Genomic DNA, 27,603 nt, shown 5'->3' with positions numbered 1-27,603 from the left:
GGGATGAGAAAGAGAGGAGGCCGACCAGTGGGAGTTTAGGCATGAGACTGGAAGGCTTTTAGGAAAAGGTGGGTTTTTAATGTTCGTTTGAAAGAGGACAGATTAGGGGAAGTTCTGATGGAGCGGGGGAGCTTGTTCCAATGGAGGGGAGCGGCGCGGGAGAAGTCTTGAATACGTGCGTGAGAGGAGGTAATCAGGGGGGAAGAGAGGCGACGATCGTTGGACGATTGCAGAGGGCGGGAGGGAGTGTGAATATGGATAAGGTTAGAGATGTAGGGAGCAGTGGAGTTGGCGAGGGCCTTGTAAGTGAGAATGAGGAGCTTGAAAAGGATTCTGTAGGGGAAGGGGAGCCAGTGAAGGGCTTGGTAGAGTGGGGAGACAGAGGTGGAACGGCGAGAGAGGAAAATAAGCCTAGCAGCGGCGTTAAGTACAGTTCTAAGAGGAGCAAGATGAGAGAGGGGGAGGCCGATAAGGAGAAGGTTGCAGTAGTCCAAGCAGGAGATAATCAGAGAGTGGACGAGAGATTTGGTGGCATCCTGGGAGAGGAAGGGCCGAATGCGGGCAATGTTGCGAAGCTGGAAACGGCAGGATTTGGCGAGAGAGTGAATGTGAGGGGCAAAGGAGAGAGAGGAGTCGAGGATGACACCTAGGCAGCGGAGTTGGGGAACAGGGGAGATAGAGGAGTTGTCAACAGTGATAGAGAGGTCAGAGGGGAAGGAGGTACGAGAGGGAGGAAAGACAATGAGTTCAGTTTTAGCAAGATTGAGTTTAAGAAATCTAGAGGACATCCAGGAGGAGATGGCAGAGAGGCATGCGGATACCCTGGAGAGAAGGGAGGGAGAGAGATCAGGAGATCAGGAGAAGAAAGGTAGAGTTGGGTGTCATCAGCATAAAGGTGGTACTTGAGGCCGAAGGAGCTGATGAGTGCACCCAGAGAAGAGGTGTATAGTGAGAATAGTAAGGGTCCAAGGACAGAGCCCTGAGGGACCCCGACTGGAAGGGAGGAAGAGGGGGAGAGAGACTTAGAGGTGGAAACTGAGAAGGAACGGTCAGCAAGGTAAGAGTTGAACCAGGAGAGGACAGTACCGGAGAGGCCAATGGACTAGAGGGTGTGAAGCAGGAGGGGGTGGTCAACGGTGTCAAAAGCCGCTGAGAGGTCGAGGAGAATAAGGAGGGAGTAGTGGCCCATGGCTTTAGCCGAGAGGAGATCATTCGTAACTTGAGCCAGGGCAGTTTCAGTGGAATGGAGGGGGCGGAAGTCTGATTGGAGAGGGTCAAGGAGGGAGTGTTCAGAGAGGTAGGTGGAGAGACGGTTGCAGACGAGTCTCTCGAGTATTTTGGAGGCAAAGGGGAGAAGGGAAATGGGGCGGTAATTAAAGAGTGAGGTGGGGTCAAGGTTGGTTTTCTTGAGAATGGGTGAGACGAGAGCATGTTTAAAGGCGGAGGGGAAGATGCCGGTGGAGAGGGACAGGTTAAAGAGGTGAGCGAGGTGGGAGCAGGTGCCGGCGGAGAGGGAGCGAAGAAGGTGAGAAGGGATAGGGTCCTGGGGGCAGGTAGAAGGGGGGAAGAAGAAATGAGAGAGTGGACTTCCTCTCCCGAGGTAGGGCGGAAGGAGAGAAGGAGTTGGTGGCTGGGGGAGAGGGGGGGAGAGTGGAGGGGGGAGGATGGGCGAGAGGGGCGGAGGCGGAAGGGTTGGTAGAGGAAGAGATTTCAAGTCTGATGGCCGCAATTTTAGAGGAGAAAAAGGAGGCGAAGTCAGTGGCAGAAAGGGAGGAAGGGAGGGGGGGAGACAGGAGAGTGTTAAAGGTGGCGAAGAGGCGGCGGAGTTGAAGGACTGGGAGGAGATGAGGGATTTAAAGAAGGATTGCTTAGCGAGCGAGAGGGCAGAGCTGTAGGAGGAGAGGATAAACTTGAAGTGGAGGAAATCAGCCAGGGAGCGAGATTTTCTCCAGTGGCGTTCGGCAGTGCGAGAGCATTTTTGGAGGAAGCGGGTAAGTTTGGAATGCCAGGGTTGGGGATTGGAGCAGCGAAGGTGGATAGGCTGGGCAGGGGCGACCGCATCAAGGGCGGAGGAGAGGGTTTGGTTATAGAGGGAGACAGCCTGATTGGGGCAGGATAGGGTGGAAAGGGGAGAGAGGAGAGTTTCGAGAGAAGAGGACAGCATAGCAGGATCAAGGGTGTCGAGATCGCTTCTGGACCGGGTAGATTTGGGTGGGGGGAGGGGTGCAGGAGTAGAGGAGAGAGAGAATGAGAGGAGATAGTGGTCCGAGAGTGGAAAGGGGGAGATAGAGAAGTCGGACAGACTGCAACGGTGGGAGAAGACAAGGTCAAGGGAGTGACCAAGGCAGTGGGTAGAAGAGGAGGTCCAAAGTCCAAAGTCCTTAACGACTAAGCCAATGAGCGGGTTCCATAGCTCTTTACAGCAAACCCGATTGAACGGAGGATTCTTCTACATACGGGGTTAAATTGGGGTTTTGAGGGTGCGGTTGGCAGTGATTAAAAACAACCACACCATTGTCCTGCTTGCTGCAGATTCTTTAACCAGCCAAACTGGGCATAAACTAAGATTGTGTGGTGCCATCCAATCTCCCTTTACCCTGCTGGTCTTTCATGGATTTAAAAATTTTACAACTGCTTTGCAGGAGGGTGCACAGCCTTTTCCTCCCAGCAAAATTACTGGAATTCTCTGCCCCACTCAAGTCCTAGAGGTTGATTCTCATTCCTACATTTACCATGAGATGCATTTTGTATCTTCTAGCTGCACTTCTGCTGGAAAGCACATTTCTAGGTGCAATTTGACTAAGGTATTGAAAATTTTCATACACTCAAAACTGACACATGTAGTAAAGACAGTCCCAATAACCTTCACTCTCATAATTGATTTAAGCCATATATGAAACAAAACCAAGAAACATTTTAAGATAAACATGGAAATGTTTTAATTAATGAATACAACCACTGAAAATCTGTAAAGGCAGTGGGAAACTACACGGTAGTGCCGAAGAATGTCACCACACCAAAGAAAAGATTATTTATGAGATCTGAATTATATCTCAGTTCAGCTGCTGGACCGAGTGTTAGATGGCCACAAAAGTGTCTGTGCTTCACAAATGGCCTACTCTATGGCCAGCAAAAGTAATAGGTTTGGTTAGGATAAATGACAAGAGACAGTTATGGTTAACAACAACTGTTTTAGAGTTTCTATCATGACTGCTTCATGTTTTGTGTCTCCACCTTCCACTGTCTCTTCTTCTTCCAAATGTACTAACCCAGCAGTAGATGCACAGAAATACCAGTTATAAATGACTGCTTTATTATTGGTGACTGACGAGGCTAATTGTTCTTTACTGGCAGCTACAATTATTATTCCACTACCTTATGTATCAAGTGTTCCCCACACCTTTTACATGGTAAGCATATTTGGGCAATGGTAAGCATGTTTGGGCAGTGCCATTTTTACCTTCTGTTTCATGTCAATATGATTTATTTGTATCATTATCCCCTCAATGTATAGCACTGTATACAGAGCTTTAATATAAGATAATAATAATAATGTGCATTAGGAGACAGGATATAACAGAATTCCCTGTTCGAAGAAACCTGTACTGTTTAATATATTTGGAGAAACTTTTGAGGGTCGAATCCCAAATACACTATATGGACAAAAGTATTCGGACGCTTGACTAATACACCGACAGGGACTGTTATGACATTATATTCAAATACATGCACTTTAATATGGAGTTGGTCCTCCTTTTGCAGCGATAACAGCTTCCACTCTTCTTGGAAGGCTTTCCACAAGATGTTGGAGTGTTTCTGTGGGAATTTTTGCACATTTATTCTGTAGAGCATTTATAAGGTCAGGCACTGATGTTGGACAAGGCCTAGCTTGCAATCTCTGTTAAAGTTTGTCCCAAAGATGTTCTATGGGGTTGAGGTAAGGGCTCTGTGCGGGCCAGTCATGTTCTTCTACACCGAACTCATCAAACCATGTCTTTGTAGTCCATGCTTTGTGCACTGGGGCACAGTCATTTTGTAACAGAAAAGGGCCTTCCATAAATTGTTGCCACAAAGTTGGAAGCATAGCATTGTCCAAAATGACTTGGTATTCTGAAGCATTAAGATTGCCCTTCACTGGAGATAAGGGGGCCTAGCCCAAACCCTGAAAAACAGCCCCATACTATTATCCCTCCTCCACTAAACTTCATTGTTGGCATAATGCAGTCAGGCAGGTAACGTTCTCCCGACATCCGCCAAACCCAGACTCACCCATCTGACTGCCAAACACAGAAGGGTGATTCATCACTCCATAGAACTCATTTCCACTGCTCCACAGTCCAGTATCTGTGTGCTTTACACCACTTCATTCAACACTTGGCAATGGACTTGGTGATGTGAGGCTTGCATGCAGCTGCTTGGCCATGGAAACTCACTCCATTAAGCTCCCGCCACACAAATTTTGTTTTTACATTAATGCCAATAGAAGTTCGGAACTCTTCAGCTATGGAATTAGTACAGCGTTGGTGGCTTTTACGCACTATGCGCCTTAGCAATCGTTGACTCCACTTTGTGATTTTACGTGGTCTTCCGCTTCGTGGCTGAGTTGCTGTTGTTCCTATATGCTTCCACTTTCTAATAATATCACTTACAGTTAACCGTGGAACATCCAGCAGGGATGAAATTTCACAAACCGTTTTACTGCAAAGATGTCATCCTATCATAGTCACTGGGCTCTACAGAATGACAAATGTTTGCAAATGGAGACTGCATAGGTAGGTGCTTGATTTTATACACCTCTGGCAATGGGACTGACTGAAACACCTCAATTCAATAATTAACAGGTCTGGCCAAATACTTTGTCCATATAGGGCCTGAGTCATTAAGGAAAGTAAGGCAAAAAAAAAAAGAGTAAATGTTTTCCGTGACAAACCATGTTACAATTCAAGGGGTGCAGTTAGTTTATTATTTTGCACATAAGTTAAATACTGTCTGTTTTTTTCATGTAGCACACAAATACTTGATAGATTTATTTTTACCCTGAAATTTAAAGCTGATCTAGGACATGTCCTACCCCAACTATAAATCTACCCCCCATTTTTTTTATTTACCTCCCCCTCCAATGCAACATGGTGTTTCCCATATACAAAGTCCTTTTTTACCCTTTGCTCTCCTTAATGACTCAGGCCCATAGTGTATATTGCCTTGATAAAGGTGTTACTTGATTCTGATTGGGTATGTCAGTAAGAAAGCAGTAATTTTTTGGTGAAAAATAGAGCTATTTGCTACATTAAGAAACTTTGGTGGCAGTACATTAGAGGTGTCTGTTGGTAGTCAAATCGCTTGTACACATAGTGTACAATGGAGGGTGTATGTAGCAAATGCTTACAGACAGGATAGTGAGTGCATCTATAAAAAAAACACCTTAGGGTCTATTATGTACATTAACCCCTAATAAACTTCAAGTAAGTATTTACGGTGAATGGGGTACCGCGCACCTGCCACTAGTGCATGCGGCGATGGGCGTTAGTAGGGAACAGGGGTAAGGCGCAGCCTAGTGCTTCAAAAATGCTAGGCACTCCCCCATCTCAACATGGCCATTTCCCCAATGTGGAGTGACTATGCCATGTCTCGATTCCTGGCACTCCTAAGTTGTGAGGTGCATGTTAATTCTAATTTTAAACTAGTCATTGTTTGAACAGATAAATATTATACATTATCACATATATCCCTTTTAACTTAATTGACCTATGCAAATAATTCCAATCCTATTAACATATCCTGCTGCCTTATTAAAAATTTATGCTATAGGGTTTTTTCAGCATAAGAAAATGTGCGTTTCTCCAGTGGTTGGAAGGTATCTACTAGTGAACTGGGTTTGATAATCCAACAGCTGTAGACAATAGTTTCATGTTTCTGTCTTGCAGTGTATTATCTTTTGTAGTCCTCTGTAACACCAATTTTTCATAAGGTCAGGATTATAAATAAATGCAAAAATAGAAAAGCAGCTGAGACAAGTAACACCCACATCAAAAACCTACAGTGTCAGCAAAGTATAATGATCAGTCATAAATCAAAACTATTTTGTTCTCTCACAGACATAAGTTAAAAAAGTATGTAGCAGAAGTTCATATAAATTGGTCAAGCATAATTAAAAATAGTAATGTTAATGTTAATGTTTATTAAAGGGTGTAAGTGTAGTTTCTCATGAGTATATTAAATATGTTGTTAGCTATATTATAAGATTCAATATACATATCCCATGATGACTTAGTATATATATATTAATGTAAAATCAATAGAAGGAAACCCTTACCCTCATGGTAAACAAGCATGTGATCCTATAGGCTTGCCATGGTTAACTTGCAAAATTGCCTTTTTGGGTTTAATAAGGTGCTTACGCATTGTATTTACAGTATTAGCACGTATGTGGTGTGATTCATATTTTTGACAGTTGCATGATCTACATTTATATAGTCAACACCATAATATAGACAGGGTTGAAAAGTTGACAATAATGACATGGGCAGTATTATTTGGTTGACAATTAAAATGTAAGGAGTATTATTAGGCCAACAATTCAAATGTAGACAGTATTATTAGGTCGACAATTCAAATTAAGACATCATTATTAGGTTGGCAAAATTATCCCCAAACCCTAATTCTAATCATATAATAAATTTGAATTGTCGACCTAATGATACTGTCGGAATTTGAATTGTTGACTTTCTGAAGGTCAACCTAATGAAAGTCCAGCCATCATACCCATGTATGTATCTTGTCCAAATAATTTGTAATGCTTTATCACAATATGGCTGTCTGACTATATGCCCATGGGTCCCCAGGATTTTTATAGTGACCCCCTTATTAATTGACCACCACAATGCTATTTCATTACATCATCTGTTTGTTGTAAAGCAATATTCAGCCTCCAAGCACATAGTTACACCTTAAATGCAGCCCGGTCCATGTACATACTTAGAGTGCAGCAATGTTTCCAAGTATCATCCCAGAAAAATAGTGGGTCTGTCTCAATGCACAATTTATGCAAACAGACCCTGATTGCAGTTTTGTTTGCATGCCCCTGCCCCGCCTATCCAAGCGTACCTTGATGCAAGAACCAAATTTGCATATGGACATAAGCTTACCCTTTTTTTGTGGACATGTGCAAAGCAAAATTGAGTATCTTACGCCTAGCAAACTGGCGTATGACCAAATCAACAGGAACTCTTCGATGTCTACACTGACGGAATAACCGAATGAGTGAGGTTTTGTGTGACTAAGAGAAAATGTCTGCTGTACATGTAATTACCAGGTGAATAATATGTTTTTCTGTAGAAATGTTGACAATAAGGCAAATGAGGGAAATATGCCACAGTTTTGAAAAGTTCTCTTATTCCCACTCTTGACCTTAGAGAGAGAGCTCTATATGCCCCTTTGTCCCACAATTTACAGCATCCAATAAACTGCTCATGTGATGCCCCACATACTGGTGGAAATCCAAAACCGGTGTATAGTGACCTAAAAACTGAGCCGAGAACCTCTGCAGGACCATGGCCCCAGCCAATTCCCTGGGTTCCTCCATGTGTCACAGCCCCACTTTTAACAATAAACCTCTTTCCCTTATCTGCAACATAGGCTGTGACAAAACATCAAGAATCAAATTCTCCATCATAAAAATACCATGTATTTATTTCTCTTTCTCTTTTTTTTATGCATCAGAATATGATCTCAATCTTTTGCATTTTTCCAATAATTCTTATTTTATCATAATCTTTACCAATTCCGACAATTCCGACTTTTTTTTTAAAGCAATTTAACATTGTTCACATCTCAATGGTGTGTAGTTTGTTTCTGGGAATGCACAATGCAATTTAACGCAAAATACGCCAAGTATCAGCATTTACGTTCCTTAATGAATCAGGCCCAAAGTATTTATAAGAACCACAAATCAGTGAGAAAAACAATCTTTACACTTCACTAATACTACTAGTTCTCTAAACTTGAAGAGAAACTACAACCTAATTTATGTTTCCCCACATACGCATTCGTCGAGACATTTCAGGTCTATAATCTGGATTAATATTAATGAATATTTTATTTTAGAAACAATATTTGGAATTTTTTATCTTTGGATGGGTTTAGCAATCCTAGAAATAGAGCATCATAGGTACTTGTTCATAAAAGCAGCATGAAACGAATAATTAAATCACGTGCATGAACAATAACAGTTATATATTATTGAACCGGAATTTGATGCATTTTAACATGTCAGTGTTATCATGATTATATTGAATGTTTATGAATACATATGGAATAATATTTAATATGCAACTGATAAATTCGGCAATTACAAACTGTGACCTTTCAACTGCAAAATCTGGAGTTCATGAGTATATAAGGAAGTGATTTCACATGAGAGCCTTTAGCCTTGAAAAAGACCAAAACCAAAAGGTTGAAACTTTGGATGTAAAGGCTTGTGAACTTCAGATGATATAAAGCAATACCACCACCAAGGTTGATGTACCATCTGAAGGATGCAGCATTGTGAGTATCCTGGGAATTACAATGTTATGTGTCACGTTTAACATCTTTTCAATCTGGTAGGAATCCATCTGTATTTTGACTATGCCCAAGAAGTTTTTATAGTTTTTATTCATATGTTTTATTGATTTTTCTACATTAAAATATATTTAAACGATATCACACTAAGATATTGTTTTATATTTTTATGTTTGTCATGTCACAACCAATATGAATGTATCAGTACACCAATAAGGAAGGAACTGCTAAAGAATTTATATACAACGCTTTCATCTCTGTTTAAGGTTTATAAGTAGAATCCAAATGGGTGAAGGCAGAACATAATAGCAGCACTGAAGGGAATTCATCCACATGTTTATACAATGCACCAATCATATTTCTGTTTAGTAAGTGCAGTCCCTATAGGGGGACAATCAAGGAAAGCATTCACTGGAAAATTTGTCTTTACTATGCAGGAAACCACTGAGTACCAAGATATTTTTTATACAGTATTATGCAATTTTTTTTTTATTTGATCTTGTTTTTGCATATGGTGTAATATATTGGAAAAGAAAGCACTATTTGAAACACTATTATTACTGATTGGAGAAGAATCTGAGGACTTTGTTTATCATATAAGTCATACTTTCCAACTCTCCCGGAATGTCCGGGAGACTCCCGGATTCTGGGTAGGTCTCCCAGACTCCAGGGAGAGTATGGCAGCCTCCCACATCTGTCCACTTCCTAGTGAAGTGGGCAGAATTAGATCCAAAATGCATTAGATCCATTCCCTGAGAATCGCGGCATTTGCGTGATTTCCGCAACCCCGTCCCCGAAACTCCCACCTCCCCCAAGGTAGCTCCCGGACGCCATCTTGAAAAAGTCGGCAAGTATGATATAAGCATTTTGTTCTTTATGTATGTCCTGTTTTCTCTACATACAGTGCTGTGGAGCACTGTTGTGCCTCACAAATCTATGATAATAATAATAATTTAGACAACTGATTTTTGCACCTACCGTATATACTCGTGTATAAGCCGACTTTTTCAGCACATTTTTTATGCTGAAAAAGCCCCCCTCGGCTTATAGTAAAGTGAGGGTCCCACTTACCTCTTCTCCGGTCCCTCGGCTCTTAACTTCTGCAGTGGAACGCATGTGCTTTCCACTGACAGGAAGTTCGGCATTTGGAAAACAAACTTGTGTTTATGTAAAATAAATCAAACTCAACCTTGCTTACAAAACCGACAGAGGCCCGAATATTGCTTAGATAATATTATGCCTGCAAGAGATAATGCTCTTACTGATTCAAGGCACAGTAAAACCATATGGTTATATTAAGTAAAATGTACATGCTAAATGTAATACCATATGGTAAAGATATCATGCACCCCCAATGTAAACCATTGTACTAGTAAAGATGATATTAATAAATATCTACTTACTGTAATTTTATCAATTTTGAAAAGCGTCAAGGCCTGGGCATTTGTGTTCTGGTCAAACCGGTATGTTAGCTGGTTTAAGTTATCAATAGAACGGGCCTGTACACGAAGCACCTCAGTGCCTGTGGCAATGTTCTCTAATATCACAGCCTCATATGTGGTGCTGGAAAATTGAACAACTTCATCAGGTTCATTCATCAAAGTGACATAGATGGAGCAGAAACCGCGGTTGTTCGGTGGAGCTTGATCTGTGGCTGACACATTCATAGTGTAACTGATTTTAGTCTCATAGTCTAGATAATCTATGGTCGTCAGCAGGCCAGTGCTTCCATCAATTTCAAACTTCCCATCGGAGCCTGAAAGTAACTTGTAGATCACCAGTCCACCATCACCTGCAGGGAAATTAATATGTTACCTTTAGTTTTAGCAGTAAAGAAAAAAAGGAAGCACCATAGTCTTTCCTTTGTGGGAGTTACCTTTTCTGAGCTAAATAGATGTTAGGAGGACAGCAATGACATCACCCTACAGATGTTATCAGGAGCATTATCAAATAACAGTGGTGCAGTCATTAGCATAAGTACTCTGTCATCTGTACATGGTTTTCTCTGAATTACCTGTGTCCCGATCAGTAGCCCTGACAACTGTAACAGAAGTTCCGATCCCCACAGTTTCTCGAAGGCCCAAACGACTATATTGCTGCTGTGTGAAGACTGGAACCTCATCATTAACATCTTCAACATAAACAATCACCTGATAAATAAATGAAAAATGTGTTTTTGCACTCTGTAAACAGGTCTAATTTACCGCTGGAGCTTTAAAAAAAAAAATTTGGGGGGGGGGGGGAAATATCTATAATATAAAAGCCTAGCGGCGTGTGTTAGTCTGTGTGTGAAAACAAAAAAGCAAGCTGCAGCGCCACCTGCTGGGCGGAGTTATACACTGACCTACTAAATTCTTAGCATTATCTAATATATAAAAGTAAAAGCCTAGCGGCGTGTGTTAGTGTGTGTGTGTGTGTGTGTGTGTGTGTGTGGAAAAAACTATTTTCTCAGAAAGGACTCATCCAATTGACCTGAAATTTGGTATACTGACATTATTTGACAAAAAAATTAGAAAAGTGAAGTCAGTTAACTTCCATCATCCCCCCTTCCCCCCGTGGGAGGGGTAGTAAAGGCTAAATTTACGAGTTGAGGGCTCAAACTCATTTTCGTGAGGTAATTTTACCTCATGAACACACATGTGTAGCGACGTGTGTTAGTGTGTGTGTGTGTGGAAAAAACTATTTTCTCAGAAAGGGCTCATCCAATTGACCTGAAATTTGGTATACTGACATTATTTGACAAAAAAATTAGAATAGTGAAGTCAGTTAACTTCCATCATCCCCCCTTCCCTCCGTGGGAGGGGTAGTAAAGGCTAAATTTACGAGTTGAGGGGTCAAATTCATTTTCGTGAGGTAATTTTACCTCATGAACACACATTAAAAAGGGCGCTTGCATCGGGAAGTAACGCTCTTCCCCTGAGGAGGCCTGGGCTAGGCCCAAATGCATGACAAGAATCTTTTTAAGACCTTAAGTAGCTTGATTTGACTAGAATGCATGAGTATCATGCACAGGTTAACTTGTTTATATATATATATATATATATATAAATTAGCTACAAAAGCTAATTGCAATAGATACAAATTAATTTACCGCTTGTATATAAAAAAAAGCTTTAATGTATAGTATGCAAAAGTAGAGTCTACAACACTATTTTTAGTCTCCACTGTAAATAAAGTGAAATTATAATCTAGCGATTAAGACACAGTCTGTACAGACTAAAAAGAAAAAGATCCATTTCATTCATCCCCACTAATTACATTAGTATGTATATCACCCATCTTACCCTTACAGAACTTCTCATTGGTCCTTGGTCACTATTATATGCCTCAACCACCAAAACATGAGATGCATTGGTTTCTCTGTCCAGAGCCTGGGCACCTCGCATAAGTAGCCCGGTGCTTACATCAATTCGAAAATTATTTTTGTTGTTTCCTACCAAAAAAAACAAATAATAAAACATGTGTTAGAAAGGAATTAAAAAGTACAATACCCGTTTATACACAGAAGTACCATTTGTCAAGTCAAATGTGGCATTCAGGATCAAATCTCAAATAGGTATCAAAAAGAGGAGTTAGAGGTCAATGGTGATCATTGTTTTAAAGGGCACATATACACAGGTTCAGTTCCCCTACATCTGAAGGACAAGATGTTCACCACAAAGTGAATTCAGTTTGGATGCATACCATTACTATGGAGATCATTGAAACTCAATGATCTTTGTCAGGGCCACCACTAGGGAGTACGGAAAGTACCAATATAGAAGGCCCACTGTCCGAGGTCATCTGTTGAGGCCTTCATTCATTCTGAATAGGGCCCCAGGTTTAAACATGTAGTGGGGGTTATACAGCATTTTTGGTGCCAGCCTTGTCCTAAAGAGAGCAGACCCTGTCATTACTGTACTTCCAGGTAGCTGGCTCCTGCCTCAGGACCAACCACCAATGTGCAGCCTCCCTTTATGGTCCTGTTCTCCTGTGTCTCCCGTCCTCCACCTCTCTTCTCCCATATCGGTTATCCCCTCTCTTCCTAATTCCCCTCCTATAGCCTGTCTGCTCCACCCCTCTCCTCTCTACATGTGGCTGTGTACCATCCAGCTGCCTCCATCAGCACAATTAATGTTCCTTGCTCTAATTTGAGGGTTCTTGAGAAGATTGAAGGTACATCTTTTCCCTACATTATTTTTATACAACCTGCAATGGTCTTTTTGCATGTATAATAAAACTGCGTTTTTAAGATATTGCAACAATTTAATAATTAATTACACATATCTCCCAACTGTTCCTCTGCACGTCCCACTATCTGCTAATTGCCTGGTCTCTGTCATAACAATAACAGTTCCAGCCCATCCGTTCTATGATGAATTGGCATGCTCTTGTTCTCTTTCTTGCCAATAACTTCTCAAGTGAATACTGCACCCTGTACTTTTAACTCTGAAGTTTTCCTTCCTCATAAGCCATGTCATCTACCCCCCTCTTAAAAGCACATATCACCCCTCAATGCTCTCCTGATGTAGTGACTACAAGAGTAAGCACAAAGTGATTGGTCTGATTTCCCCTGCAGTGACTGTATAAAGTATACAACTGTTTCTGACATTAGTAATAGAGGACATACAGTAATCTCCTTCCACTATACATTCTTTACTGTCACTGAATATCACTGGCACATTTCTCATATATAAAGTGTGACCAGTCATTAAAACGGAGAAAACAGCAGCAGCAACATCCACTTAAAATGTCTTAATTCAGTCCTCATAGATTAATGTGAGGACTGCGAAGTTCTGCAAGGCATCAAGCTTTGAGAATTTTGCATTTCGCAGAAAGGTACTTTCATATTCTGTGGGATCCAGTTACTAGGCTGACTTTAGTGAAAACAGTTTGTGCTAGAAAGGGGGGATTTTCCAGGGCTCCCAGAGTAGCCCTGGCATGGTACATTTCAGTGGTGCTTAAATATGCATCACCGAGATTTGCAGCAATGCATATTGATTGGCACTGCATGATTTTAATACATAGACCCCATAGCTTCTACTGGGGTGTAGTGATATATTTGTGTTTCACAGTTTTCTTCTGTGGTAAATACATGAGAAGTACAGTAACTGTGTGGGTGGGGGCTGCCATACTGGACTTCTGGGCATACAGGAGAGTTTTGCATCTACACCTAAATAGGGGAAATGTTTTAATACCACCCCCCTTTATAATGCCAACCTCAGCACTTAAGTGTTTTTTTCTGCACAAAAGTGCGTTACAATGTATTCATTCTACAGTATTATCTTTACAATGCAGCCTCCGGCCTGTGTTTTAAGAGGGAGCAGGTTTAAACATGTAGCGGGGGCTGTTTAGCATTTTATTGGGGCCAGCCTTGTCCTAAAGAGGGCAGACCCCGTCATTACTGTACTTCCTGGTATTATTCGTATGAATTTATACATATTTTTCTCTCTTGTTTAGTATGTTAGAATATAGCAGTAATACGAGCAGAAGTGTATCTGCTAACACTAATTTAAATGCAGCTCTTTATTGATATGTTATCGATAAAACTACAATTCCCTCAACATCAAAAAGATTTAAAATTGCTCTTCATATTCATATTTTCTAAATATTTTTTTTCTGGCAGTAAACCAAATAATATTGTAACATTGTGTTTATTGCTCGTTTATTAAAGAGAGTATCCAAGATAAACCATTGTTCATTTGATGATTTTTTAACACAATTAGGAAGCTCTTGTGTCCTGCTTTTCCCCTTACAGGCCCCTTTATTTCCACACAAAATGTTATAAAAACTATTTTTATTTTTGTCGTAATTCACGCTTAGGGTGCACCCAAATTAACAGATAAGTAGATATAGGTTCCTATAATGTTTTTACCCTATTTGGAATCTATACAAATGTATGAGGCACAGTTTATAGGATGTATCGATGTCCCATTTTTCTATTTCAGAACTGTGGGAGCCCTAAACAGATTAGACAAGTGGACTTTACAATTGGAAATTTACACAGCAAAAATATACAGTTTACACTGGTCTTGGATTTACTGGCACTGATTAAAAGGATTTTTTTTTTTACTTACCGCTAATGATATTGTACCAAATTCTCCCATTCTCCCCTTCGTCTGCATCCGTGGCTTCCAACTAAAAAGAAAAAAAAAATAGATGATTTTATAATTTTGTATATTGAATGTTTATTTTTAGGCCTCATGCCTATTGGTGTCAAACTATGCAAAGCAGAGTTAACCATGACATATCTCCCAACATTCCAGCATTTGGGACAAAAGTTCTGAATTGAAGGACAGCAGGACAGTCCATTAAAATCGGGACTGTTCTACCTAAATTAGGATGCATGTCCTTACTCAACTGTAAACCTTGCTTACCTACCTGTGTGCAAATGCTTATCAGACAGCCTGATTGCATCCCTTCTAAATGCAACCTAAATACCATAGGCATATTTGCAAACTGTACAAATACAGCATGTACAGATCCCACATATGCACACATTGACTATATGGCATATGGAGTTGTCGTCCATGCCTTTGAAGTCATTTTAAAATGTGTTTGAATTTTTTTTTTCAATAATTTGCATATTTAATATGCCTAATATGCATTATCCTCAAAAACACAAGCTATTCATGGGAAAAAACTCAGTTTAATACGTTAGTTAGGATTGAAGTAAAAGTGTAGTACTGCCATCCAGTGTTTCTTTTTGGTATATTATCATACTAAAAAAGTTTTCAGAATAAAAAATAATTTTTGATTTCATAAAGATCTAAGAGAATGCAGAGAGTCAAAGATTTTCGCTGAGAACATTTGCATTAGAGTTTACTTAAATTGTTAGGACAGAATGTGATTTGTTTTTTTTCTTCTAGCTTTTAGCAATGAAATCTTATGTGTTTATCTTTTTAGGACTAAAAATGAAAGCACAGCTGTTACATGTTCACAAATTCCAAAAATAGTCCAATTTTGCATAGTTTTGTCCCTGTTTTTGTACATTTTTAAAAAACAAAACAAAATAAGTATATAGTACCACTTCCGTTAGTTTATGCTCTATATATGAAGACTTACTAACGTCCAGAGTATTAACCTATTATTCATGTCACAATGTGGAGTTAAATGTGCACATTTAAATACCTGCAAACAGGACTACTGCTTGGATCTATAGCACCCCCTTCCCAAAACTTGCAATGCACCGTGAAGCCCTTTGGTGCTTCACTGTGCATACACTAGTTCCCAACACCTCCTGCTTGGACTGATACCTGCTCTGTTGGGAGTGGGGTCTTGGAGCTTAAAGGAGCATGTTGTCGCACCTAAAACGAATTGGTTCTGCCGGGCTGGAGAGGTGCCCTGGAAAATAATGGCTGGATGTCTTGGCACCAGTACCTTTAAGGATATCACAAATCAGTGCTCAAAGTGCCTCTGTCCACCTTAAATGCGTGGACAAATGGAATCTGTTCTGTGTCCATTCATTTTTTTATTACAAAAATTCTCCATATAAGTAGACACCAAGTTTAATGTGTTGTACTACTAACAGAGCAGCAAATGCCTATGTGTATGGTGTGGATCATGTTCTCTCTCTGCATGCGTTTGGCTTATGTTTTAAACATATAACAAACAAAAGCACTCATGTATATTATGTGCTCAAAGTCCTGTTTCTAAGGCTTTATTTGGCTATAACAGAACTCTTCCACACAAAATCACGATCATGCCTACTTTGACTCTTTTTTTTTCCTGATTATCATAATTTATAAAACATATTTTGCTATACTATATGTTCAAAAGTATTTGGAGGCCTGACCATTAAACCAACAGGGACTGTAATGACATTGTATTCAAATACATATACTTTAAAATGGGGTTGGTCTCTCTTTTGCAGCGATAACAGCTTCCAGTCTTCTTGGAAGGCTTTCAACAAGATGTTGGAGTGTTTCTGTGGGAATTTGTGCCCATTGATTCTATAGAGCATTTATGAGTTCAGGCACTGATGTCGGAGGAGCAGGGCTGGCTCACAATCACCGTTCCAGTTCATCCCAAAGGTGTCCGATGGGGTTGAGGTGATGGCTCTGTGCAGGCCAGTCAAGTTCTTCCGCACCGAATAATGTGAGTGGAATGGAATCAGCAGAGTGTTTTCAAGTTTTACACAACATTTGCCTTAACAGTCGTTGACCCCACTCTGTGATTTTACGTGGTCTTCTGCTTCGTGGCTGAGTTGCTACTGTTCCTAAACGCTTTCACTTTTCGAATAATATCACTTACAGTTGACCATGGAATATCCAGCAGGGAAACGTCTTATTGCAAAGGTAGCATCTTATCACAGTACCACTTGAAGTCACTGAGCTCTTCATAACGACCCATTTTGTATCACAATTGTTTGTAAATAGAGACTGCATGGCTAGGTGCTTGATTTTTTACATCTCTGGCAATGAGTCTGATTGAAACTCCTCATTTCAATAATTAACAGGTGTGGCCAAATACTTTTGTGCATATAGCGTATATAATTCATCCCTGAAATGTTTTTTCCCTCTACAGAAAAAAAGTCCATCACAGTACTATAAATTTAGCACATTTCACCTAGTTAAATTACTTCCTGGAGCTATTTTACCAGCTAAAACTTTTTCAAAATTCTTATCACTATTTTGTTTTAATCTCATAAACATCAATGGTCCTCATTTCTTGTGAGTTTCTAAACTTGTGTCTAAGCATTCACATATACTCACCTTCACAGCTGAGAAGAAAAACATGTTTTGTCATTCAGGTGAAGATGAAAATTTAAGGTATCAGTTAATTTTTTTTCTCTGACAAAGATAAGGTTTAAATTGTAGGTTGATTAAAATATATTAAGCCTAAGCATCTATATTTGAGGGAATATAGGGGAAAGCATAATACAAGCAGGGAAAATGGGTGGGAGCAGAATAGAACAGGGGGAAGGGGAGAATAATACAAGCAGGAGGGAGCATTATATAAGCAGTCCTAGTCATGTCCTTCCAGCAGCACACTGTTGCTAGCGCCCCAGTAAGAGGTATCCCTCTCTCAGATTTTTGAGGGCCCCTTCAAAATGTTATTGTAGTGCCCATACAGATCTAGTTATGCCCCTGTTACTATGGGTAATAGATACAGTTATATACACTTTGAAGCTACTTTGCCTACCCCTCAAATTCAAATGTGTGTCACCTTCTCAAAACATGTCAGCTCTCAGGATTCAAACACTAACTGGTGCAACACAATAAGAGTTTATGAAAGGTTTGATTTAATGGAGCAATGTCTTTTATTTCAACCTAACTACAGTATGTAACCATGCTGCATGCTTGAGTATGCTATAACAGGGGAGTCTGGTTAGTGCTGCTGTAAATTCTTATAAAGTTGCAAATGAATGATGGGAGGTGTAATTTATTTGCACAATCATTGCAGACAGAGGATATCATTTACTAAGTGCTCCACAGTGCCAAAACAGCTTTAGATTGCCATACACACATATTTGCACTACAATGAATAAGTTTACAGAACAAGATGACTGTGTCTGTAGAGAAGTTGCAGTTTTCTCGTGGGGAGTAGATGGGCAGAGAGAAGGTGTACCTACTGAAGTATGCAGTAGGCATGCCAGTTTTCCTCATTTTGCAGGGCATAAATAAGATTTTATTTTGCAGATTAAGATTATTGTTATAAAATAAAACAGTGGAGAAGGTACATTTTCAGGGGGTGTTCCTGGCAATTTGGAGAGGCACACAGCCATGTACACTCTGCAAAAGTACTTTAAAGTTGCACTAGCATAGAACTGGAGCAGATCAAGGGGTAAATGTATTAACTTGCACTGTCTGCAAGTCTCCGATATTCAGCGACTTTGCAGGAGAAATTTAAAGCGGCAAAAGCTTTAAAGGCAAGTTTTTGCCACTAAAGCCATTGCCGTTTTAAATTTCCCCTGCAAAGTCGTCGAATACCCCCAGGTCTCATCCTATACATATGCGATGCCCATTTTACTTCTCCATGTTCCACTTCGGAGAAGAAGCCGATTTCAGACTCAGTATCAGCCATGTAATAAAATACTTCAGACACACGCTCACAATTGCAATCTGTAATGAAGACATTCACTTTGTCCTATAAATCATAAATGACCATTGTTTATGGAGAATAACTAAAATGTTTATTTGATTGAAAGGAGTGGTAGTAAAGCAGTAGGAGGTGATTGATGTAAAATTTACACTTTTTATACAATGTTTCTCTAAAGATTTTTCTGCTTCTATCAAACCACACATCTGGATTGCTGAGATGTCAAGAGAATGGATTAAATTATAGATGCTCACTGACCCCCGTGAAGTGGATTTGGTTTTGAATCTGGATTAGCTTCGTGTTTTGGTTTTGGCAAAACCGGGTGGTTTTGGATCTGTATTTTTTTAAAAAAAATGCTAAAATATGCTAAAAAATACATAATTTTGCTCTTTTTTTGATCCTACATTATTATTAACCTCAATAACACTAATTTCAAGTCATTTGCAGTCAATTTTGACCATCTCACAGGTCACATTATTATTTTCATACACTTTCGGACAAATACTGCAGCGACCTGGCTGGATGCTAACTTGGCTCGGTACTCATATCCCCTAAGTTCGGCTGTGTTCGGTTTCCGAGGAACCGAGCCTGAGCATCTCTAGATTAAATGCATGCACCTTAATGTGTGGTGGCTGGATCATCAAAGTGCACGGATGTACAACCGTGGCTTTTAGCGCTGTGCATGGAGTAGATTTCATAAATGACCTCCTGAATTGTGATAGTTGTGATAATTCTGCATGACTGCCTTTGCCCCCTGGGACTGAGTTTAGAAAATATACAGAACATTGCTACTGGGATTGACAGAATCTCCTACAATTATTATTTCTGGTGCTACAATAATAAAACTAAAACAGATTTCTTGGGAAAATATTGGCTCTATTACAGATATTATTTCAAAGCGTGTCACTTTTATTTCAGATGTGTAATACTGTCATATTGGCACAGTAACAATATATGCTACAGCGTGGAATGCACTAAAATAAAGAAATTTCAACACATAAGAGTTGCCATTTTTGCCTACGTAGATAGTGATGTTAGGGAAAGCCTCTTATCTAGGCCATTGTAGAGGGGTCGTTTCACAGTAAGAATAGAAAGTCATTTACCAATTGAAGAACTGAACCCAAGTACATTGAAAAATATAGATAGTTGAAATGTGTGGGTTTTTGCACTGAGGCTATGTTCCGTTCATCTTTATAAAAAAAGCAGCAGTGCTTGAAAAAGGAAAATGTGACTATAATATGTGGGGAGAGTGAGGAAGACTAACCCTTGGTGAAAGTTGTGCTTAAGTTATTCCCTGTGTGCTAAAAGAGGACTGCATGAAGAGTTACTGACTGTGCTTTCCCAGAAAGCAGGGGAAGCCGTGATAGGCAGCCCAGTATTTGAGAGTATGTACTGTACATGCCTGCTCTACTGGATCCCAGAGTGGATAAAGGAAAACAGTCTGTGTTTGCATAACTCACCCACCTGATTGCCCTAGGAGCCAAGGGCCAGAAAGACTTAGAGGACTTTTGAGTGTAACACACTCCTGTCAGATATACTGATATAATGAAGTGAAGTTGACAACATTCTGAAAAATTTCATCAGTTCCTCTTGAGGCAAAGGGAGCGATGCCTTCCAAAGAGAGGCCTCAAAGTAGGCCAAAATGATGCCATTTTTAGGTAGGGTGAAAACGTGCATAGGTAAAAGAGATAGCAAAAAACCTGGAAAAAAAACTTAATACTGACAACAGCCTAATCAATCTATGGTTATGGAGCTAGATATAAGTACAGGCCGTTATAAAACTTATAGAGGGCTGGTGGAGGAAGTGAGGAATGGAAATGTATGCAAGTCTACTGTGGATAGAGCGAACTGAAAAGTGTGTACAATGTCTCTAATTTGATCCTTTGGGGCATGATATACATTACCCTGGGTCATGTACCCAGAGTCAGGAACAGTCAGGAATCAGTGGCATCTATGCAAGCTGGTTGGAAGAGGTTGTTATCAACATCACTTGGATAAGCTGCTTAACAATGCACCCTGGCCTGGAGATAATACTGAAAGTGAAACTATAAGTGGACCCAGTTCTGAACAGGCAGAAGTAAACAAGTCTTCCAACAGCATTACAGAGGAAATCATGGAGAGTGAGGAGTCACCAGATGGTGGAGCGTAGATCTATTGTGTAAAGAAGGGAGCAACTACCAGAATATTGAGGAGTTGACCTCTGCTTCACGTGTGTCAGATCTCTACCTAACAACCAGCAGGCCATGATGTGGTTATATGCCTCATCAGAAGATGAGCCTATGATGCCACTCTCATGTGCTACAGCCAAGCTGGAACCACATTTACACGTTTCACAGATTACCCACCTGCTTCCTTTTCCCTGAGGAAGCAGATGGGTATTCTGTGAAACACATAGAATTTGTTGTAATACTCTTAGCAGAAAAGCTCGAAATTTGTTCTTACAGGGAACCAAGGACTTACCTTCTGGATGTATGCTGAGGATTTTTTATACTAGATAGCCTGGAGTTCTTATCCTTCAATGCTAATATTATCTGTCAATGTAATAAAGAAATTTTAATAACACTTGCCATTGTTTTGTGTTACATCTCAATATACTGCTCAAGGCAATTCTGACTCATCTGAATGAGTGCATTATATATGATTTATTTATTAGCCTGGTTTAAATAAAGAGCACTATATATTTTGGAATCAGACATGGAGTCTAGTGTTCAGGCATTTCTTAAAAGTTTCAATACACATTTAAATCAGAACAGTTTGATTTTTTTTTTTTAGGCATAACTCATCTGTTAAAGGTGAGGGCAAATATTGCACATATTGTACACTTATTTATGAGAAAAAGAAGGGCTTTATGTGAGAGTCAATTTTATTGATTAGTGGGAAACGCTCATAGGGGGAAATAAATCTAAATCTTTAAATTGCTTCTATGAGGTTTTTATACTGTGATAATGCATAAGCTTTTATTTATGTTGATAATTGTGTGATATATGTAATAAACCCATTATACTGTGAGCTATGATTAACAAACCTCCATGGTGTGACCACATTAATTTAATGAAGGAGAGGGTATGTTGCTCCTTAGGCTGAGCACTGCTTAATGAATCAGAGAAGTGCCCCATAGTGACTGCTGGATCCACCCCAGGTAAGGAATAGCAGACCATTGTGAAAGGTGTGTTCTTGCATAAAGAAAGAAGTTTGTGACCATCCCAGGAGGATTAGAGACTATTCATGCTAACCGATAACGGGGGTGTGGTTGGTTTTCTCAGCTCTAAAAATCCCAAAACTCAATACAGTGACATTAAAACAGTGAACATTATAACAACAAGCAAAAAAATGTCCGCTTACCATTTCACAGACAGGCACTATGTCCTCCAAGTTCAATGAGCAGATAAAGTAAAATGCATCTTTAAGAACTGTTGGCAGGAACAAATGATGTCACTTGTAGTAGGCACAGTAAAAATGCCGGTTTTAAAGTGGAAATGTCCGGACCTGCCACCAGCATAATGTAATCCAGGCGGTGGGTCCGGACATTGGCGCTTTAAAACCAACATTTTTACTGTTTATCCTTGTCGCTGTTATAATATTCGCTGTTTTTAATGTCACTGTAATAAGTGTCAGAATTTTTAGAGCCGGTGAAAAGACTATCACCGGATGAAGAGAGAGAAAGATAGACAGAGACCTAAGTTGAGCAGTTTAATAATCTACCATTAACTAAATTCAGGTCAGCTGGTTAGAGTGTGAACAGTGTTCAAGCCCATCTGAATAACATTAACCTAGCCAGGTAAGAGAAGAGCGCTGACGGCAGAGAAACAAAGAGAGAGAGCAACAATTGAGAGATACGCTGGCAGGGGCGCACGCAGGGAGGGTTTCCTAGTCTCGGGAACCCCCTGTCCTGCCTGGTGTGTCTGATTTTTTTTTCCAACCCGGTACTCTTGGAGTAAGGGGGGCGAGCGGGGGTGCTGCGAGCGGGAGGGGACGAGGGTCAAATCATTGGTGTTCAGTGGCAGCAACAGGCAGCCAATCGTGAGGCTGCCTGTTGCTGATTGGCCTCAGACAGGAAGTGCTCACTTCACTTCCACTGCACTTAAAGGTAAGTGAGAGGTGCTGATGTCAGAGGTGTGTGTGTGTGTTGACAAGGGGGCTTGTGGCAGTGTAATGTGTGTGATGGCACAGGGGGCTTGTGGCAAAGTAGTGTGTGTGGGATGGCACGGGGATTGTGGCAATGTAGTGTGTGTGTGATGGCACGGGGCTTGTGGCAATGTAGTGTGTGTGATGGCACAGGAGGCTTGTGGCAATGTGTGTGTGTGTGATGGCACAGGAGGCTTGTGGAAATGTGTGTGTGTGATGACACAAGGGGCTTGTAGCAATGTGTGTGTGTGATGACACAAGGGGCTTGTGGCAATGTGTGTGTGTAATGACACAAGGGGCTTGTGGTAATGCAGTGTGTGTGATGGCACAGGGGGCTTGTGGCAATGTAATGTGTGAGGTAGGTGATGTCTAATTAATGGGTGTTATTTTGTTTGTGGGGTTATGGTGGGGCAATTTAATTTAATAGTGGGGTTGGTGCAGACTTATTAATGTAGGGTGGGAGGATTCATTTAATGGTGGTTTGGGCGCTATTAATTAAATGTGTGGCAGAGTTTTGGAAAAAAGATTGCTATTTCTTAAAAGTGAATGTAAGTTATTTAATGTATGGTAGGTTTGAAATAGGTTTATTTAATAAATGGGATTACAATTAATGTTGGGGTTGTTTGGGGATATAGGTCTTTTTATTAAAGGTGAATAAAATTATTTCACAGTCGGGCTGTTTACAAGAAAGGGGCACTAACAATAAAACATGAGTTGTTTTGATTTAATGTTCCGACATTAAATCAAAACAACTCATGTTTTATTGTTAGTGCCCATGTTTTATTGTTACTGCATAGAGGCAGGGAGGCCTACTGTGTTCACTCATTGCTGGTATTTCTATATCTCATTTACCTATTCTATTTCCCAACAGGGACCCAACATTCCAGGATCCAGACAAGCACAACTGAGCTTAGGACATGAGCTGCAGCAACAACTATTGAAAGCAGGAAGAACAGGTAGGAGAGAGCAGGACAGCCTACCAACCGTACTGATTCTGATGGGCCAGTCCTGAGTTTGGGGACTGACCCACTCAGTCAGGACTTTGTCCCGACTATAGGCACATTTGGGAGGTAGGTTCCACTTCACACTGCTCTGCTCATGAAGGGAGAACTGCATACACCTAACAGTAGTAAACGCAGCATTGCTCGTGTATTTAAAGGGGAATTGGAAGAGTTGGAGAGCTACCTAGCACTGTCTAAAATTATAGCCACGTCCCCATGCATGCTGATCACGCCCACTGGTGGTGTGCCGTGGAAACCCCCTCCTCAAATCCTGCGTTTGCCCCTGGCCGGGCAGGGATCCAACTAGGAGATTAGTATAGACTGGGTGATTAGCAAGACTCATAAGGCACTGCAGATATTCTGTAGTATGCTGGGGCTGATAGGTCAACAAGACCACAATTACTAAATCCACCAATTCTGTGAGTAGATGACAGGGAACCCAATCCATTAAACAGAACTTTTTCTCTATAAGTATATGTGTAGTATCCATTTCCAGAGAGGGGAAGCGACTAGAAACATTGAAGTTCTGTGTAAAATCCCTTGTAATGAGAAAACTGGGGAACTGCAACAGATGATAGTGTAGTAGAGGACAAGACTGAGGAGTATATTTACTAAACTGCGGGTTTGGAAAAGTAAAGATTTTGCCTATAGCAACCAATCAGGTTCTAGCTGTCATTTTGTAGAATGTACTAAATAAATAATAGCTAGAATCTGAGCGGTTGCTATTGGCAACATTTCATTTTTTTTTTGCGGATGGCAGGAAATGCTAAAGAAGTCTATTCAATGTGAGTGACCAACACTCAAATGCACAGCAGGGAGCCGCTGTTTGTATCCTGGTTAAAGTGAAAGGAAATCTCTGATCAATGGGATTCAGAGTATCGCAGAAAAGCATACATTTTGTTAAGTATAAATTGCATTTAAATCCATGCTTTGGTAAACATATTGCATCCTGTTACTAAAAATAACTCAGACTCCAGGGGGCTGACTTACCCTGTGAGGCTGTGTCCAAAACTGTATAAAACAGCTCTGGTTTGTACTGAATGTATTATTCTTGTTCCATCTGACCTGATCACTGGTATCTTCAAACAGTGTGAAAGCAAATAAACATGACTTGCTTCAAAGACCTGGTTGAGAACTTCTCCAAGCTGAAATTCCTGTGACCTACAGATTAGGTTCAAAATCTAATCCGTTCCCGTCTGTTTGAGGTTTGGACCCAACTTTCCAGCACCACTACTCTGTCCGCTACCCAGCAGCTCTGGCCAGTGTGATAGGCCAGGGGGGATCCATCCACAGCAACCCTAATCCATAGTAAGAGGTCAGGGTAACCAACCCAGGTACACCAATAACAGGGTACACTAGGGCCATCTTAACTACATTATGGGCCCCCGTGCAAAGCAGTTCACCGGGGCCCATATATATATATATATATATATATATATATATATATATATGGGCGTGATGTCATTATCTTGCTGAAAGAGGCCACTGCCATCAGGGAATACCGTTACCATAAAGGAGTGTACTTGGTCTGCAACAATGTTTAATGAGCTGGTACGTGTTAAAGTAACATCCACATGAATGTCAAGACCCAAGGTTTCCCAGTAGAAACCTTGTCCAGGGCATCACACTACCTCCGCCTTGCCTTCTTTCCATAAGGCACCCTGGTGAAATCTTTTCCCCAGGTAAACAATGCACACACCGTTCACATGATGTAAAAGAAAACATGATTCATCAGACTAGGCCACCTTCTTCCATTGTTCCATGGTCCAGTTCTGGCACTCATTAGCACTCTGACTGGCTGCAGGTATACAGCCTCATATGCAGCAAGCTGCGATGCACAGTGTGTTTTGACACCTTTCTATCATACCCAGTATTAACTTTTCAGCAATTTGTGCTATAGTAGCTCTTCTGTTGGAGTGGACCAAACGGGCTAGCCTTCGCTCCCCACACGCATCAATGAGCCTTGCGCGCCCATGACTCTATCACTGGTTCACTGGTTGTTCTTTCTTGGACAACTTTTGATAGGTACTAAACACTGAATATCGGGAACACCCCACAAGACCTATCATTTTGGAGATGCTCTGACCCATGCTTCTAGCCAGCACAATTTGGCCCTTGTCAAAGTTGCTCAGATCCTTACGCTTGCTTGATTTTCCTGCTTCCAACATATCAACTTCAAGAACTGATCATGCACTTGCTGCCTAATATATCCCACCACTTGACACGTGCCATTGAAATGAGATAATCAATGTTACTCACTTCACCTGTCAGTGGTTTTGTGTATATCTAGCTATACATACATATAATATATATATATATATATATATATATAGATATATATATATATATATATATATATATATATATATATGTATATAAGAGATACCCACTGACTCCTGTGTTTTGGTTTTGGTTTTGTTTAGTTTTGCTTTGCAATTTTTTTAAAAAATTGCAAAGCAAAACTAATTTAGGTATTATTTTGTACCTACATTATTATTAACCTTACTAACACTAATTTGCAGTCATTTCCATTAAATTTTGACCACCTCACAGGTCACAATATTATTTTCATATACTTTCAGCCAAATACTACAGTGAGCTGGCTGGATGTTAAGCGACAGAGCAACGACACAAACACACTGCAGTTTATATCACATCTAGAAAACATTGCCACACACCAGTGTCACAAACTCACCAGTGCAGGACTTACACAAACAACATCATCGTCATCAACATCCTCATTAGCCCCGTTATCAGATACAGAAATATCCTCCTCATCCTCTTGCAATTTCAAAATAGCATCCTCAATTTGGTTATCAATGCTTTTAGTGTAGCAATCTGAGCTTTATTAGTTAATGAGATGTCTTACAGTAATTTGCAGTACATTCAGTAAGTACAACCACTCAGGTTGCTTATATATTTATCCACTAATTTTGTAATAGCGTCTATAAGATAATTGACATTTTCTTTGAATTTGGATGCAACCATACTGCAGCAATTACTCCTAGCAAGTCCAATTTCAAATACCATGTCAAACTCTTTCCTTTCAGTAAATGACTTATGTCAGATTGAATTAATGTGTAAATTGGATACATTACATTAAATTGGATACATTGTAGTTTATGCAATGTCCATCTATGTCTCTACATAGTGTAAACATTTTATATTTTGTCATTTTCTCCCAATTACTGATGTCATATGATAATGTTATGAAGGTCATGATGGCTCCACAGTAATTTAAATTCTAATCTAATAAGAAAATGTATAATTCACAATAACAAATAACCATTTTCATTCTCAGCCTCCCACTACTACTCTTTTGGTTCCTGTCATAAGAATATCACTTTAAAAATTGTATGTAAAGCATTAGCTGGTGATATTGTTTTGATCTCTTTACATTAGACCTAAACATAAAACTACCCTGACTGACTTACCTCCACCTGCCAGTCAGACGATGGTCTCAGTACTGCTTGTTGTGACCGGAGCGTTCAGTAAAGGGAACACATGTAAATTAGACTGGTGTATAGACAAGTATAATCTCCAGTACAGCTCGGTGCATAAGATCCTGACAAGGAGGAGACACTGCTCTGACAGCCAAACCCCTTCCTGTTTCACCTTATAGACACAGCAGATGAATCATGGTACATTACAAAACTCGCAAGATCCAAGTTCCGACAATGTCACAATGACGTTTGCCTCAATTTGGAATCCGAATTGGCGGGAAGGTACCGAACCAACTGGGCTCAGTACTCGGATTGCCTAAGTTCGGGTGGGTTCAGTTCTCAGGGAACCGAGCCCGTCCATCTCTATTATATATATATATATATATATATATATATACACACACACACATATATATACATATATATATACATATATATATATATATATATATATA

At 40.3% G+C, this 27,603-nt stretch overlaps 1 protein-coding gene across 1 annotated transcript in view; it reads right to left on the bottom strand.

Moving 5' to 3' along the window:
* The window catches only part of CDH23 (cadherin related 23), a 1,005,178-nt gene that overhangs the window by 246,059 nt on the left and 731,516 nt on the right, over positions 1–27,603 (bottom strand). The window contains exons 29-32 of the mRNA XM_075217048.1: positions 14,616–14,676; positions 11,844–11,992; positions 10,574–10,709; positions 9,963–10,351 (exon numbers count right to left, since the gene is read on the bottom strand). Of these exons, the coding sequence (XP_075073149.1) occupies positions 9,963–10,351; positions 10,574–10,709; positions 11,844–11,992; positions 14,616–14,676 (735 nt within the window). The remainder of the gene's footprint in view (positions 1–9,962; positions 10,352–10,573; positions 10,710–11,843; positions 11,993–14,615; positions 14,677–27,603) is intronic.

Source organism: Mixophyes fleayi, chromosome 6, assembly GCF_038048845.1.
Source record: "Mixophyes fleayi isolate aMixFle1 chromosome 6, aMixFle1.hap1, whole genome shotgun sequence".
In the NCBI taxonomy this organism is placed as follows: domain Eukaryota; kingdom Metazoa; phylum Chordata; class Amphibia; order Anura; family Limnodynastidae; genus Mixophyes; species Mixophyes fleayi.
This window is presented reverse-complemented; position numbering and strand designations above follow the sequence as displayed.